General features: G+C 43.8%; 1 protein-coding gene across 1 annotated transcript in view; it reads left to right on the forward strand.

Annotated features, from left to right (window-relative positions):
- si:dkeyp-68b7.12 (rho GTPase-activating protein 30) overlaps positions 1-16,811 on the forward strand; it is a 37,470-nt gene that overhangs the window by 9,142 nt on the left and 11,517 nt on the right. The window contains exons 6-10 of the mRNA XM_056269601.1: positions 438-556; positions 11,337-11,499; positions 13,161-13,258; positions 13,758-13,829; positions 14,632-14,789. Coding sequence (XP_056125576.1) covers positions 438-556; positions 11,337-11,499; positions 13,161-13,258; positions 13,758-13,829; positions 14,632-14,789 — 610 coding nt within the window. The remainder of the gene's footprint in view (positions 1-437; positions 557-11,336; positions 11,500-13,160; positions 13,259-13,757; positions 13,830-14,631; positions 14,790-16,811) is intronic.

Below are 16,811 nucleotides of genomic sequence, written 5' to 3' on the forward strand. Positions count from 1 at the left end.
TCCAGCACAAATATCTAAACATTATTGTTTAGCAAAAGGACTGAAGATATTCATTAAAAATGCATCAAAATAAAGTGAGTTTGTGTTTGAAACAAGATCTGCCAATGGAGTCAGAACAATAAACATAATTCAGAGTGAAAACAAGATTATTTTTCTGACTCCATTGGCAGATATTTGTTCTTGTTTTAAACACAAACTCACTTGATTTTGATGCGTTTTTAATGAATATCTTCAGTCATTTTGCTTCTTCTCCAGTAAATGTCTCTTGATTTAAGAATGTTTAGATGTTTGTGCTGGAAAACGAGACAGAAACACTGAGGAAGAGCATCATTTGCAGTTTAAATCTAAGTGTGTTTTTACATCGCTGTTGTAAGTGTCATTCTCTACCAGGAACAGATTTATTTGTTGTTAGTAAATCAGTGCATAATGATCTGCAGATCGAAGGACATCGAGTCGACTGGTTTTAACGGTACGGCGGCGTTCATGGAGGTCCGGGTTCAGTCCATCGTGGTCGAGTTTATTCTCACTCATGTGGCCGAGCTTTTCCCTGGAACAGGTACTTTATCTTTCTTAAAGTCGGCCTGACGGGTCTCTTCTCCTCTATTGTGTCGTATATCGAGTGAAGCGCTTCTGGAACAAGAACACATGTGGGCGGGGCTTGATTGTGTCTGTGGGGGATTGATTGGAGGATTGTATGTGGTTGTGTTTTGCTATTGGCTGATCTCCTGTGAGTGACAGGTTATAGCCCCGCCCACATCATCAGAGAAGAGAGATATGTCACTCTCCTTATTTAGACATTTGTTTTCTTATACATTGCTTTTCTTACTTTGTATTTTTGTCTTGTTTCCAGTCCAAATATCTAAAAATCCTTAAATCAAGATGTATGAGTAAAATGACATAAGAAATTATGTCCTGTTTTCCATGTGAATTAATCAAAATTAAGTGAGTTGATGCTTAAAACAAGCAAAATTTTCTGCCAAAGGGGTCATAAAAATAATGTTAATCCAAAGAGAAACAAAATTATTTTTCTGACTCCATTTGCAGATCATTTTGCTTGTTTTAAGCCAAAACATTTTGATACATTTCCCCAGAAAACAAGATTTATATATTATCTTACGTCATTTTACTACTTTAGTAAATTCATCGTGATTTACGAAATGTTTGATATTTGGACTGGAAACAAGACAAAAATACTAAGTTAGAAAAGCATTTTTTGCAGTGTAGTTATAGAAGTTATATATAATCTTAGATGCATTTACTGGAGAAGAAAAACAATCTGAAAAATGTATGAAAATGAAGTGAGTTTGTGTTTAAAACAAGAACAAATATCTGCCAATGGAGTCAGAAATATAATCTGAATTCAAAGTGAAAACAAGTTTATTTTTCTGACTCCATCGGCAGATATTTGTTCTTGTTTTAAGCTCAAACTCATTTTTATACATTTTCCAGACTTAATATCTTCAGTGTTTGTTCTTCTCCAGTAAATGTGTCTTGATTTAACAGTGTTTAGACGTTAGTGCTGGAAGGCGAGACCGAAGCGCTGAGGAGGAAGTGTGTGAGTGATGTTTGCTGAGGAGGAAGTGTGTGAGTGATGTTTGCTGAGGAGGAAGTGTGTGAGTGATGTTTGCTGAGGAGGAAGTGTGTGAGTGATGTTTGCTGATGAGGAAGTGTGTGAGTGATGTTTGCTGAGGAGGAAGTGTGTGAGTGATGTTTGCTGAGGAGGAAGTGTGTGAGTGATGTTTGCTGAGGAGGAAGTGTGTGAGTGATGTTTGCTGAGGAGGAAGTGTGTGAGTGATGTTTGCTGAGGAGGAAGTGTGTGAGTGATGTTTGCTGAGGAGGAAGTGTGTGAGTGATGTTTGCTGAGGAGGAAGCGTGTGAGTGATGTTTGCTGAGGAGGAAGTGTGTGAGTGATGTTTGCTGATGAGGAAGTGTGTGAGTGATGTTTGCTGAGGAGGAAGTGTGTGAGTGATGTTTGCTGAGGAGGAAGTGTGTGAGTGATGTTTGCTGAGGAGGAAGTGTGTGAGTGATGTTTCCTGAGGAGGAAGTGTGTGAGTGATGTTTGCTGAGGAGGAAGCGTGTGAGTGATGTTTGCTGAGGAGGAAGCGTGTGAGTGATGTTTCCTGAGGAGGAAGTGTGTGAGTGATGTTTGCTGAGGAGGAAGTGTGTGAGTGATGTTTGCTGAGGAGGAAGTGTGTGAGTGATGTTTGCTGAGGAGGAAGTGTGTGAGTGATGTTTCCTGAGGAGGAAGTGTGTGAGTGATGTTTCCTGAGGAGGAAGCGTGTGAGTGATGTTTGCTGAGGAGGAAGCGTGTGAGTGATGTTTGCTGAGGAGGAAGTGTGTGAGTGATGTTTCCTGAGGAGGAAGTGTGTGAGTGATGTTTGCTGAGGAGGAAGCGTGTGAGTGATGTTTGCTGAGGAGGAAGTGTGTGAGTGATGTTTGCTGAGGAGGAAGTGTGTGAGTGATGTTTGCTGAGGAGGAAGTGTGTGAGTGATGTTTGCTGAGGAGGAAGTGTGTGAGTGATGTTTGCTGAGGAGGAAGTGTGTGAGTGATGTTTGCTGAGGAGGAAGTGTGTGAGTGATGTTTGCTGAGGAGGAAGTGTGTGAGTGATGTTTGCTGAGGAGGAAGCGTGTGAGTGATGTTTGCTGAGGAGGAAGTGTGTGAGTGATGTTTCCTGAGGAGGAAGTGTGTGAGTGATGTTTGCTGAGGAGGAAGTGTGTGAGTGATGTTTGCTGATGAGGAAGTGTGTGAGTGATGTTTGCTGAGGAGGAAGTGTGTGAGTGATGTTTGCTGAGGAGGAAGTGTGTGAGTGATGTTTGCTGAGGAGGAAGTGTGTGAGTGATGTTTGCTGAGGAGGAAGTGTGTGAGTGATGTTTGCTGAGGAGGAAGTGTGTGAGTGATGTTTGCTGAGGAGGAAGTGTGTGAGTGATGTTTGCTGAGGAGGAAGTGTGTGAGTGATGTTTGCTGAGGAGGAAGCGTGTGAGTGATGTTTGCTGAGGAGGAAGTGTGTGAGTGATGTTTCCTGAGGAGGAAGTGTGTGAGTGATGTTTGCTGAGGAGGAAGTGTGTGAGTGATGTTTGCTGAGGAGGAAGTGTGTGAGTGATGTTTGCTGAGGAGGAAGCGTGTGAGTGATGTTTGCTGAGGAGGAAGTGTGTGAGTGATGTTTCCTGAGGAGGAAGCGTGTGAGTGATGTTTGCTGAGGAGGAAGCGTGTGAGTGATGTTTGCTGAGGAGGAAGTGTGTGAGTGATGTTTCCTGAGGAGGAAGCGTGTGAGTGATGTTTGCTGAGGAGGAAGTGTGTGAGTGATGTTTGCTGAGGAGGAAGTGTGTGAGTGATGTTTGCTGAGGAGGAAGTGTGTGAGTGATGTTTGCTGAGGAGGAAGTGTGTGAGTGATGTTTGCTGAGGAGGAAGTGTGTGAGTGATGTTTGCTGAGGAGGAAGTGTGTGAGTGATGTTTGCTGAGGAGGAAGTGTGTGAGTGATGTTTGCTGAGGAGGAAGTGTGTGAGTGATGTTTGCTGAGGAGGAAGTGTGTGAGTGATGTTTGCTGAGGAGGAAGCGTGTGAGTGATGTTTGCTGAGGAGGAAGCGTGTGAGTGATGTTTGCTGAGGAGGAAGTGTGTGAGTGATGTTTCCTGAGGAGGAAGTGTGTGAGTGATGTTTCCTGAGGAGGAAGTGTGTGAGTGATGTTTGCTGAGGAGGAAGTGTGTGAGTGATGTTTGCTGATGAGGAAGTGTGTGAGTGATGTTTGCTGAGGAGGAAGTGTGTGAGTGATGTTTGCTGAGGAGGAAGTGTGTGAGTGATGTTTGCTGAGGAGGAAGTGTGTGAGTGATGTTTGCTGAGGAGGAAGTGTGTGAGTGATGTTTGCTGAGGAGGAAGAGTGTGAGTGATGTTTGCTGAGGAGGAAGCGTGTGAGTGATGTTTGCTGAGGAGGAAGTGTGTGAGTGATGTTTGCTGAGGAGGAAGTGTGTGAGTGATGTTTGCTGAGGAGGAAGCGTGTGAGTGATGTTTGCTGAGGAGGAAGCGTGTGAGTGATGTTTCCTGAGGAGGAAGTGTGTGAGTGATGTTTCCTGAGAAGGAAGTGTGTGAGTGATGTTTGCTGAGGAGGAAGTGTGTGAGTGATGTTTGCTGAGGAGGAAGTGTGTGAGTGATGTTTGCTGAGGAGGAAGTGTGTGAGGGATGTTTGCTGAGGAGGAAGTGTGTGAGTGATGTTTCCTGAGGAGGAAGTGTGTGAGTGATGTTTGCTGAGGAGGAAGTGTGTGAGTGATGTTTGCTGAGGAGAAAGCGTGTGAGTGATGTTTGCTGAGGAGGAAGTGTGTGAGTGATGTTTGCTGAGGAGGAAGTGTGTGAGTGATGTTTGCTGAGGAGGAAGTGTGTGAGTGATGTTTCCTGAGGAGGAAGTGTGTGAGTGATGTTTGCTGAGGAGGAAGTGTGTGATGTTTGCTGAGGAGGAAGTGTGTGAGTGATGTTTGCTGAGGAGGAAGTGTGTGAGTGATGTTTCCTAAGGAGGAAGTGTGTGAGTGATGTTTGCTGAGGAGGAAGTGTGTGAGTGATGTTTGCTGAGGAGGAAGTGTGTGAGTGATGTTTGCTGAGGAGGAAGTGTGCGAGTGATGTTTGCTGAGGAAGTGTGTGTGTGATGTTTGCTGAGGAGGAAGTGTGTGTGTGATGTTTGCTGAGGAGGAAGTGTGTGAGTGATGTTTGCTGATGAGGAAGTGTGTGAGTGATGTTTGCTGAGGAGGAAGTGTGTGAGTGATGTTTGCTGAGGAGGAAGTGTGTGAGTGATGTTTGCTGAGGAGGAAGTGTGTGAGTGATGTTTGCTGAGGAGGAAGTGTGTGAGTGATGTTTGCTGAGGAGGAAGTGTGTGAGTGATGTTTGCTGAGGAGTAAGTGTGTGAGTGATGTTTGCTGAGGAGGAAGTGTGCGAGTGATGTTTGCTGAGGAGGAAGTGTGCGAGTGATGTTTGCTGAGGAGGAAGCGTGTGTGTGATGTTTGCCGTGGAGGAAGTGTGTGAGTGATGTTTGCTGATGAGGAAGTGTGTGAGTGATGTTTGCTGAGGAGGAAGTGTGTGAGTGATGTTTGCTGAGGAGGAAGTGTGTGAGTGATGTTTGCTGAGGAGGAAGTGTGTGAGTGATGTTTGCTGAGGAGGAAGTGTGTGAGTGATGTTTCCTGAGGAGGAAGCGTGTGAGTGATGTTTGCTGAGGAGGAAGTGTGTGATTGATGTTTGCTGAGGAGGAAGTGTGTGAGTGATGTTTGCTGAGGAGGAAGCGTGTGAGTGATGTTTGCTGATGAGGAAGTGTGTGAGTGATGTTTGCTGAGGAGGAAGCGTGTGAGTGATGTTTGCTGAGGAGGAAGCGTGCGAGTGATGTTTGCTGAGGAGGAAGCGTGTGTGTGATGTTTGCCGTGGAGGAAGTGTGTGAGTGATGTTTGCTGATGAGGAAGTGTGTGAGTGATGTTTGCTGAGGAGGAAGTGTGTGAGTGATGTTTGCTGAGGAGGAAGTGTGTGAGTGATGTTTGCTGAGGAGGAAGTGTGTGAGTGATGTTTGCTGAGGAGGAAGTGTGTGAGTGATGTTTGCTGATGAGGAAGTGTGTGAGTGATGTTTGCTGAGGAGGAAGTGTGTGAGTGATGTTTGCTGAGGAGGAAGTGTGTGAGTGATGTTTGCTGAGGAGGAAGTGTGTGAGTGATGTTTGCTGAGGAGTAAGTGTGTGAGTGATGTTTGCTGAGGAGGAAGTGTGCGAGTGATGTTTGCTGAGGAGGAAGTGTGCGAGTGATGTTTGCTGAGGAGGAAGCGTGTGTGTGATGTTTGCCGTGGAGGAAGTGTGTGAGTGATGTTTGCTGATGAGGAAGTGTGTGAGTGATGTTTGCTGAGGAGGAAGTGTGTGAGTGATGTTTGCTGAGGAGGAAGTGTGTGAGTGATGTTTGCTGAGGAGGAAGTGTGTGAGTGATGTTTGCTGAGGAGGAAGTGTGTGAGTGATGTTTCCTGAGGAGGAAGCGTGTGAGTGATGTTTGCTGAGGAGGAAGTGTGTGATTGATGTTTGCTGAGGAGGAAGTGTGTGAGTGATGTTTGCTGAGGAGGAAGCGTGTGAGTGATGTTTGCTGATGAGGAAGTGTGTGAGTGATGTTTGCTGAGGAGGAAGCGTGTGAGTGATGTTTGCTGAGGAGGAAGCGTGTGAGTGATGTTTGCTGAGGAGGAAGTGTGTGAGTGATGTTTGCTGAGGAGGAAGTGTGTGAGTGATGTTTGCTGAGGAGGAAGTGTGTGAGTGATGTTTGCTGAGGAGGAAGTGTGTGAGTGATGTTTGCTGAGGAGGAAGTGTGTGAGTGATGTTTGCTGAGGAGGAAGTGTGTGAGTGATGTTTGCTGAGGAGGAAGTGTGTGAGTGATGTTTGCTGAGGAGGAAGTGTGTGAGTGATGTTTCCTGAGGAGGAAGTGTGTGAGTGATGTTTGCTGAGGAGGAAGCGTGTGAGTGATGTTTGCTGAGGAGGAAGCGTGTGAGTGATGTTTGCTGAGGAGGAAGCGTGTGAGTGATGTTTGCTGATGAGGAAGTGTGTGAGTGATGTTTGCTGAGGAGGAAGCGTGTGAGTGATGTTTGCTGAGGAGGAAGCGTGTGAGTGATGTTTCCTGAGGAGGAAGCGTGTGAGTGATGTTTGCTGAGGAGGAAGTGTGTGAGTGATGTTTGCTGAGGAGGAAGTGTGCGAGTGATGTTTGCTGAGGAGGAAGTGTGCGAGTGATGTTTGCTGAGGAGGAAGCGTGTGAGTGATGTTTGCTGAGGAGGAAGTGTGTGGGTGATGTTTCCTGAGGAGGAAGTGTGTGAGCGATGTTTGCTGAGGAGGAAGCGTGTGAGTGATGTTTGCTGATGAGGAAGTGTGTGAGTGATGTTTGCTGAGGAGGAAGTGTGTGAGTGATGTTTGCTGAGGAGGAAGCGTGTGAGTGATGTTTGCTGAGGAGGAAGTGTGTGAGTGATGTTTGCTGAGGAGGAAGTGTGTGAGTGATGTTTGCTGAGGAGGAAGTGTGTGAGTGATGTTTGCTGAGGAGGAAGTGTGTGAGTGATGTTTGCTGTGGAGGAAGTGTGTGAGTGATGTTTGCTGAGGAGGAAGCGTGTGAGTGATGTTTGCTGAGGAGGAAGTGTGTGAGTGATGTTTGCTGATGAGGAAGTGTGTGAGTGATGTTTGCTGATGAGGAAGTGTGTGAGTGATGTTTGCTGAGGAGGAAGTGTGTGAGTGATGTTTGCTGAGGAGAAAGCGTGTGAGTGATGTTTGCTGAGGAGGAAGCGTGTGAGTGATGTTTGCTGAGGAGGAAGTGTGTGGGTGATGTTTGCTGAGGAGGAAGTGTGTGAGTGATGTTTGCTGAGGAGAAAGCGTGTGAGTGATGTTTGCTGAGGAGGAAGCGTGTGAGTGATGTTTGCTGAGGAGGAAGTGTGTGAGTGATGGGTGCTGAGGAGGAAGCGTGTGAGTGATGTTTGCTGAGGAGGAAGCGTGTGAGTGATGTTTGCTGATGAGGAAGTGTGTGAGTGATGTTTGCTGAGGAGGAAGTGTGTGAGTGATGTTTGCTGAGGAGAAAGCGTGTGAGTGATGTTTGCTGAGGAGGAAGCGTGTGAGTGATGTTTGCTGATGAGGAAGTGTGTGAGTGATGTTTGCTGAGGAGGAAGTGTGTGAGTGATGTTTCCTGAGGAGAAAGCGTGTGAGTGATGTTTGCTGAGGAGGAAGCGTGTGAGTGATGTTTGCTAAGGAGGAAGTGTGTGAGTGATGGGTGCTGAGAAGGAAGCGTGTGAGTGATGGGTGCTGAGGAGGAAGCGTGTGAGTGATGTTTGCTGAGGAGGAAGTGTGTGATTGATGTTTGCTGAGGAGGAAGTGTGTGAGTGATGGGTGCTGAGGAGGAAGCGTGTGAGTGATGTTTGCTGAGGAGGAAGTGTGTGAGTGATGTTTGCTGATGAGGAAGTGTGTGAGTGATGTTTGCTGAGGAGGAAGTGTGTGAGTGATGTTTGCTGAGGAGAAAGCGTGTGAGTGATGTTTGCTGATGAGGAAGTGTGTGAGTGATGTTTGCTGAGGAGGAAGTGTGTGAGTGATGTTTCCTGAGGAGAAAGTGTGTGAGTGATGTTTGCTGAGGAGGAAGCGTGTGAGTGATGTTTGCTGAGGAGGAAGCGTGTGAGTGATGGGTGCTGAGGAGGAAGCGTGTGAGTGATGTTTGCTGAGGAGGAAGTGTGTGAGTGATGTTTGCTGAGGAGGAAGTGCGTGAGTGATGTTTGCTGAGGAGGAAGTGTGTGAGTGATGTTTGCTGAGGAGGAAGTGTGTGAGTGATGTTTGCTGAGGAGGAAGTGTGTGAGTGATGTTTCCTGAGGAGGAAGTGTGTGAGTGATGGGTGCTGAGGAGGAAGCGTGTGAGTGATGTTTGCTGAGGAGGAAGCGTGTGAGTGATGTTTGCTGAGGAGGAAGTGTGTGATTGATGTTTGCTGAGGAGGAAGTGTGCGAGTGATGTTTGCTGAGGAGGAAGTGTGCGAGTGATGTTTGCTGAGGAGGAAGTGTGTGAGTGATGTTTGCTGAGGAGGAAGTGTGTGAGTGATGTTTGCTGAGGAGGAAGTGTGTGAGTGATGTTTGCTGAGGAGGAAGTGTGCGAGTGATGTTTGCTGAGGAGGAAGCGTGTGAGTGATGTTTGCTGAGGAGGAAGTGTGTGAGTGATGTTTGCTGAGGAGGAAGTGTGCGAGTGATGTTTGCTGAGGAGGAAGTGTGCGAGTGATGTTTGCTGAGGAGGAAGTGTGTGAGTGATGTTTGCTGAGGAGGAAGTGTGTGAGTGATGTTTGCTGAGGAGGAAGCGTGTGAGTGATGTTTGCTGATGAGGAAGCGTGTGAGTGATGTTTGCTGAGGAGGAAGCGTGTGAGTGATGTTTGCTGAGGAGGAAGCGTGTGAGTGATGTTTGCTGAGGAGGAAGCGTGTGAGTGATGTTTGCCGAGGAGGAAGCGTGTGAGTGATGTTTGCCGAGGAGGAAGCGTGTGAGTGATGTTTGCTGAGGAGGAAGCGTGTGAGTGTGTGAGTGATGTTTGCTGAGGAGGAAGTGTGCGAGTGATGTTTGCTGAGGAGGAAGTGTGCGAGTGATTGAGTGATGTTTGCTGAGGAGGAAGCGTGTGAGTGATGTTTCCTGAGGAGGAAGTGCGTGAGTGATGTTTGCTGAGGAGGAAGTGCGTGAGTGATGTTTGCTGAGGAGGAAGTGTGTGAGTGATGTTTGCTGAGGAGGAAGTGTGTAAGTGATGTTTGCTGATGAGGAAGTGTGTGAGTGATGTTTGCTGAGGAGGAAGTGTGTGAGTGATGTTTGCTGAGGAGGAAGTGTGTGAGTGATGTTTGCTGAGGAGGAAGCGTGTGAGTGATGTTTCCTGAGGAGGAAGTGCGTGAGTGATGTTTGCTGAGGAGGAAGTGCGTGAGTGATGTTTGCTGAGGAGGAAGTGTGTGAGTGATGTTTGCTGAGGAGGAAGTGTGTAAGTGATGTTTGCTGATGAGGAAGTGTGTGAGTGATGTTTGCTGAGGAGGAAGTGTGTGAGTGATGTTTGCTGAGGAGGAAGTGTGTGAGTGATGTTTGCTGAGGAGGAAGTGTGTGAGTGATGTTTGCTGAGGAGGAAGTGTGTGAGTGATGTTTGCTGAGGAGGAAGTGTGTGAGTGATGTTTGCTGAGGAGGAAGAGTGTGAGTGATGTTTGCTGAGGAGGAAGAGTGTGAGTGATGTTTGCTGAGGAGGAAGTGTGTGAGTGATGTTTGCTGAGGAGGAAGTGTGTGAGTGATGTTTGCTGAGGAGGAAGTGCGTGAGTGATGTTTGCTGAGGAGGAAGTGCGCGATTGATGTTTGCTGAGGAGGAAGTGTGTGAGTGATGTTTGCTGAGGAGGAAGTGTGTGACTGATGTTTGCTGAGGAGGAAGTGTGTGACTGATGTTTGCTGAGGAGGAAGTGTGCGAGTGATGTTTGCTGAGGAGGAAGTGTGCGAGTGATGTTTGCTGAGGAGGAAGTGTGCGAGTGATGTTTGCTGAGGAGGAAGTGTGTGAGTGATGTTTGCTGTGGAGGAAGTGTGTGAGTGATGTTTGCTGAGGAGGAAGTGTGTGAGTGATGTTTGGTGTGGAGGAAGTGTGTGAGTGATGTTTGCTGAGGAGAAAGTGTGTGAGTGATGTTTGCTGAGGAGGAAGTGCGTGAGTGATGTTTGCTGAGGAGGAAGTGCGCGAGTGATGTTTGCTGAGGAGGAAGTGTGTGAGTGATGTTTGCTGAGGAGGAAGTGTGTGAGTGATGTTTGCTGAGGAGGAAGTGTGTGAGTGATGTTTGCTGTGGAGGAAGTGTGTGAGTGATGTTTGCTGAGGAGGAAGTGTGTGAGTGATGTTTGCTGAGGAGGAAGTGTGTGAGTGATGTTTGCTGAGGAGGAAGTGTGTGAGTGATGTTTGCTGTGGAGGAAGTGTGTGAGTGATGTTTGCTGAGGAGGAAGTGTGTGAGTGATGTTTGCTGAGGAGGAAGTGTGTGAGTGATGTTTGCTGAGGAGGAAGTGCGTGAGTGATGTTTGCTGAGGAGGAAGTGCGCGAGTGATGTTTGCTGAGGAGGAAGTGTGTGAGTGATGTTTGCTGAGGAGGAAGTGTGTGAGTGATGTTTGCTGAGGAGGAAGTGCGTGAGTGATGTTTGCTGAGGAGGAAGTGCGCGAGTGATGTTTGCTGAGGAGGAAGTGTGTGAGTGATGTTTGCTGAGGAGGAAGTGTGTGAGTGATGTTTGCTGAGGAGGAAGTGTGTGAGTGATGTTTGCTGAGGAGGAAGTGTGCGAGTGATGTTTGCTGAGGAGGAAGTGTGCGAGTGATGTTTGCTGAGGAGGAAGTGTGCGAGTGATGTTTGCTGAGGAGGAAGTGTGTGAGTGATGTTTGCTGTGGAGGAAGTGTGTGAGTGATGTTTGCTGAGGAGGAAGTGTGTGAGTGATGTTTGCTGTGGAGGAAGTGTGTGAGTGATGTTTGCTGAGGAGGAAGTGTGTGAGTGATGTTTGCTGTGGAGGAAGTGTGTGAGTGATGTTTGCTGAGGAGGAAGTGTGCGAGTGATGTTTGCTGAGGAGGAAGTGTGCGAGTGATGTTTGCTGAGGAGGAAGTGTGCGAGTGATGTTTGCTGAGGAGGAAGTGTGTGAGTGATGTTTGCTGTGGAGGAAGTGTGTGAGTGATGTTTGCTGAGGAGGAAGTGTGTGAGTGATGTTTGCTGTGGAGGAAGTGTGTGAGTGATGTTTGCTGAGGAGGAAGTGTGTGAGTGATGTTTGCTGAGGAGGAAGTGTGTGAGTGATGTTTGCTGAGGAGGAAGTGTGTGAGTGATGTTTGCTGTGGAGGAAGTGTGTGAGTGATGTTTCCTGATGTACCGCAGGATTGACGGTGGAGCGCCGGAAGTCTCTCCCGTCTCCCTCGGTTCTGTCCGGGGACGACCACTTCTTCAAGTCTCTCCCTCTGCACTGCCCGGGGAACCTCAGTCCCGGAGACGGGCCTCCAGCCATGCGCTCCTACCACGCCATCATCGACGGCACTGACAAGTAGGAGCATCTCCATATCGTTATTATAGAGCAGTGATGGTGAAGCGGAGTATCCATGCTTTCCAACCATTTAAAGTGGTTTAACACGGTGTTGCGGTGGCCATCTAGTGCTCCAAAAGGAGAACGGCACTGCCTTTTTTTCTTTCTTTCTTTAAATTAATTAATTCATTTTATATTTATTTTATTTTATGCATCCCCAATCAAGATTGTTTTCTATTTCATCATATTTTTTATTTTATTTTATTTCATGCTATATTTATTTTATTTTATGCATCCCCAATCTATTTTATTTTCTATTTAATTTAATTTCATATTATTTTATTTTATTTAATATTTTAATACAATTTTTCATGTTATTTTTATTATTTTTTAATTAATGAATTAATTAATTTTATATTTATTTTATTTTATGCATCCCCAATCAAGATTATTTTCTATTACATGTTATTTTTTATTTTATTTCATGCTATATTTGTTTTATTTTTTGCATCCCCAATCAAGTTTGTTTTCCATTTAATTTAATTTTTATGTTATTTATTTATTTATTTTTTCATGTTATTTTTATTTTTAAACATTTTAAAATTAATTATTTTATTTTATTAACCCAAGTGTAGCAGCACTTATAAAGTATGTGAGATTAACATTAGTGCATCCCCAATCAAGTTAATTTACTATTTTATTTTATTTTATTTCATGCTCTTTGTATTTTATGTTAAGCATTCCCAATCAATTTTATTTTCTATTTCATGTTATTTTTTATTTTATTTCATGCTCTTTGTATTATATTTTATGCATCCCCAATCTATTTTATTTTCTATTAAATTTAATTTCATGTTATTTTATGTTATTTAATATTTTAATTAATTTTTTCATGTTATTTTTATTATTTTTTAATTATTTATTTTATTTTATTAACCCAAGTATAGCATCACTACTATAAAGTATTAGCCTGGGAAAACCCAGACAACTTCCGGCAAATTTAGATTTGCTCTGAAAGTTAGTCTGGCAAAGAGCTCATTCAAGGCCATTTCCAATCCGTCGAAATCGCGGCACCAATCAGAAGCGTTGGGGCGGGCTTTACACGATGACGACAGCGCTGGGGTTTTGAAGCAGATTTTGTAGCCTACATTACAAAGATTGATGCCGCCGTCGAACATCACTCGTTCCAATCAGCTATCGCGTCTGTTTTAAGCCATTTGAACGTTTCCTTTTAGTTAAAAACCGAGCAAAGAACAACACTCGGAGATGTTTCTCCGCCGCTCTGCATACGTCATCTCCTTCATCGCTCTGATTGGGTTTAGCTCTATCCGCGACTCCGTTGGTGATGCCCCTCTGGAAATGATTTGTCTATGACGCTTTGCCAGACCATAACTCAGTTACAACTGAGAATGCTCTGGTTTTAACCAGGCTAATAAAGTATGTGATATTAACACAATCACGTTTCATTTCATGTTCTTTTTATTTTTATTTTTTACCCAGTGTGTAACATCACTCGCATCAAGAGTTGAGAAAACTATGCCAAAGATGCCTAAAAGTTCAATAATCATGATTTTGAGGATAATATATAGCTATATACTTTGATGTAAACATTAACAACACGTGTGTGTGTGCGTGCGTCTGTGTGTGTGTGTGTGCACACGTGTGTGTGTGTGTGTGTTCAGGAGGAAGGGCTCCCTCAAAGGAAGGAAGTGGAAATCCATCTTTAATCTGGGCGGGAGACTCCACGATCCCCGCAAGAAGAGCAAATACTGTCCTAAAGGTACGAGCGCAAACCTCCCGAACTGCAGATGCGACTGCGGGGCTTTTTGCTCAGGGTTCCTACAAGGTGCTTAAACTTCTGAATTTAGAATATTTGAAATTCTAGTCCTGGGAAACCCCTGAAAACAGCCATATCTATGAAGAGCTACTTGAAAAGTGCTTGAATTATTGAAAGACAATAATATGTGAAATTAGTGTTTAATTTCATCGATTAAAAAAATTACTGCGGCAGCCCGTCTGAAATAGAGCCATTTGTGAGCATGATATTATATAAATTTATTTTCATATAAATAAATAAATTCTTCAGGTCAATCATGTATTCATGATGGGGGAAAAAAACTGTTTGAATCAGGAAACCGATATCTTTGTCATAGTGTCCTTCCAATGGTTAAAGTCACCCTTTTTTTGTACCATTTTGTTTTATTGGTTTATTTTTATTTAACTATTCACCTTTTTAATGCTCTCGTTTCTCCTCGTCTCCACTTGATCTCATCGCTCAGACAAAGAGAAGACGACGCTGAGGCCTGCGAAGAGCATGGACTCGCTGAGCTGCGGCCCGTTCCCAGCCGAAGGTACGAGGAGCTTTATCACACAATGAAGAACCGTTTCAGTTAACAAGAACTCACACACACTACCAGTCAAACGTGTGGGATCGGGAAGATTTTTAATGTTTTTAAAAGAGTCTCTTCTGCTCATCAAGGCTGCATTTATCTGATTAAAAATACAAAAAAGCCCAGAAAAAATGTGAAATATTTTTGTAATGTAAATCAGCTGTTTTCTATGTGAATATACAGTAAAGTGTAATTTATTCCTGTGATTTTCAGCATCATTACTCCAGTCTTCAGTGTCACATGATCCTTCAGAAATCACTCTAATATGAGGATCTGATGCTCAAGAAACATTTATGATTATTATCAGAGTTGAAATCAGTTGTGTACAATTTCTATCAGGATTCTTTAATGAATAGAAAGTTCAAAACTACAGCGTTTATCTGAAATAGAATCTTTTGTAACATTATAAATGTCTTACACTACTATATATTCACATAGAAAACAGCTGATTTACATTGGAATAATATTTCACAATTTTTACTGTATTTTTGAGTAAATAAATTCAGCTTTGATCACCGGAATAAATTACACTGTACTATTTAATAATATACTATACTAATAACATAGAAAACAGCTGTTTAAATTGTAATAATATTGCACAATATTAATTTTTTTTTTCTATTTTTAATCAAATAAATGCAGCCTTGATAAGCAGAAGAGACTCTTTTAAAAACATTAAAAATCGTACCGTTCCAATTCTTTTGACTGGTAGTGAGTGTAGTAATGAAGCATCCTTATGCATGTTTGTTTTCATGTCTCTCAGATTCGAAGCATCCTCCAGCTCATCTTCCTCCTCTGCTTTTGCCCTCGGCCTCGGGCAGCTCGGAGGGCGTGGCTTCTGTCGGCGGGGGCGTGGCTTCGGGCGGAGGGGGCGTGTCTAGCGGATACGCGGTGACGTACAGGCGGACGGGCGGAGCTCAGGTCAGTATATTAATTCAATGCCATGAGAACAAGAGGTATTACATATTCACATATTCACATTAAAGATGAACTGAACTGAAAAAAATCGACGTTGAAAACGTGTTGTTTATGACAATTAAAAGTAAATTACACTAAAAATTTTAATTAAAAATATCAATATAGCTTTTTTTAAGCAACACAAAAATTGCGCTTGTTACGCTGGCCGTTTCGATGACGTCACTGGCATGGTAGGACACGCAAAGGTGCATAGGCAACAGCTGCAGGTCCTGATACACAGACGAAAATGAGCACTTTTAACGGCATGGGTTACGCATTTGAAGCTGTGAGGGACAGTCCAGTAGTTTCTGACTACCAATGGAGGATCAGTTTCAGGCTCCACATACAGCACAGGATCGTTTGGGGCGGAGTGACTGGTGTGGGTGTGTGAGCTGCCGGAGCATGGACACTGCACCGGAGTCAATCTGTTGCAGAGAACAGTCTCTGTTACAAAAAATGCACTTAAATAAATACCAAAAAGGGAGTCTATCTTAAATGATTTCTTGAACGCAATGGCCCATCAGAAGCAACACATATAACTGTGATTGGCTACATCACTCAACGCGATGTTATAGCGTTGTTATGAATAGAAACTCTGGCCTGTAAATCGTTTCTATTTTGTTTTAGTTGTTCTTGTTGCTTTTCTGCAACAGATGAATAAAAATCTATTCGTTTTTATGTTTTATTCATAGATATTTCTAGTTTGCGGGAGCCCCGCGAATCGTTTTATTTATAACCCGCACACACAGAGTGAGTGCATAACCGCCCGCGCCCGCGCTCGCACTCGGAGTCTCGGCCATCAGATGTAGTCCCGTGCGGCCGCACTCTATTGCGTTGGGAGTGCACGTCTCAAGGATAGTGTCGGGAAATACCGCTCGGGCAGAATAAGCTCTAGTTCACTCTTCCTACGCTAAGGAACCGAGAGTTGTCATCCAGTCTCTTTGGTAGAGAGAGAGAGAGAGAGACGAGGAAAACAAACAAGCATGCAAATGGAAATTATCGCGGCCGGAAAAATTATCGAGCTAATTTTTTTTTTGTCGTGCGATTTATTTATTGACTATCGCGAGAGGCCTACTAAATAGTCTGTCACTAAAAATGCTCACTACAGACTCGAAATCCAGGGGCTGTCGGAGGGCTAGACAGTTAAAGGCAGCTAGCCTTGACTTGAGGGCTGGTTTCCTTGTCAAAGGTAGCCTGTGAAAATGTATCGTAACCCCAGCTGCCTTAGCCCTATACAATTCATTACTACAGCCAGGGGCAATACAGTATGAACCCCCCCTAGACCTGTTGGTTTCTGTTTCCCCAGCCATGTCAGCTAGCCTCAGACTATTTACATGCTATGGCTGCTCGGCTGGTGTTGGTTGGCAACGGAGTAGCCTAGCATGCCAGTGACGTAGCCGAATGTTGAAATCCAACATGGCGCCCGTGTAACAAAAACATTTTCAACTTACAGTTTTATCCCTTTTAACAAATTCTGCCATTTTAATAATTGTACCAATGATAATAAATACAATAGATCTGTTATATCACCGTTTTTCAAATTTCAGTTCAGTTCATCTTTAACATCAGCTGCCAGGAAATGAAAAAAATAAAAAAACATTCCATAAAATCCAGTGCTTTCAAAGCATTACATGTTTTTAGCGCTTTTTTGTTTGTTCCAAAAGATTCACATATAATTTAGTTATTTATAAAATGTAAAAAAAAAATTGGTTTGCACTGAGCTCACTTCTTTTTATGTATATATGGTATTTTCCTAACAAAATAAATAATTGTATAATATGTTGTTCTTTACATTCCAAATTGTCATTATGATTATAAAAAAAGCACATCAAATACACAGATTTCTATCGTACACTTCAGTTTTCTACTAATAAAGGTTTCTAAATCTTTCCAAAATAGGATAATAATAATAATTTTTCTAGTGCACAAAATTCACAGGTAAATTAAATATTAAGCTTAAATCTTTCCAAAACATGCTTAGCAGGA

Source organism: Rhinichthys klamathensis, unplaced genomic scaffold, assembly GCF_029890125.1.
Source record: "Rhinichthys klamathensis goyatoka isolate OS25496 unplaced genomic scaffold, OSU_Roscu_1.1 h1tg000284l_1, whole genome shotgun sequence".
NCBI lineage: Eukaryota > Metazoa > Chordata > Actinopteri > Cypriniformes > Leuciscidae > Rhinichthys > Rhinichthys klamathensis.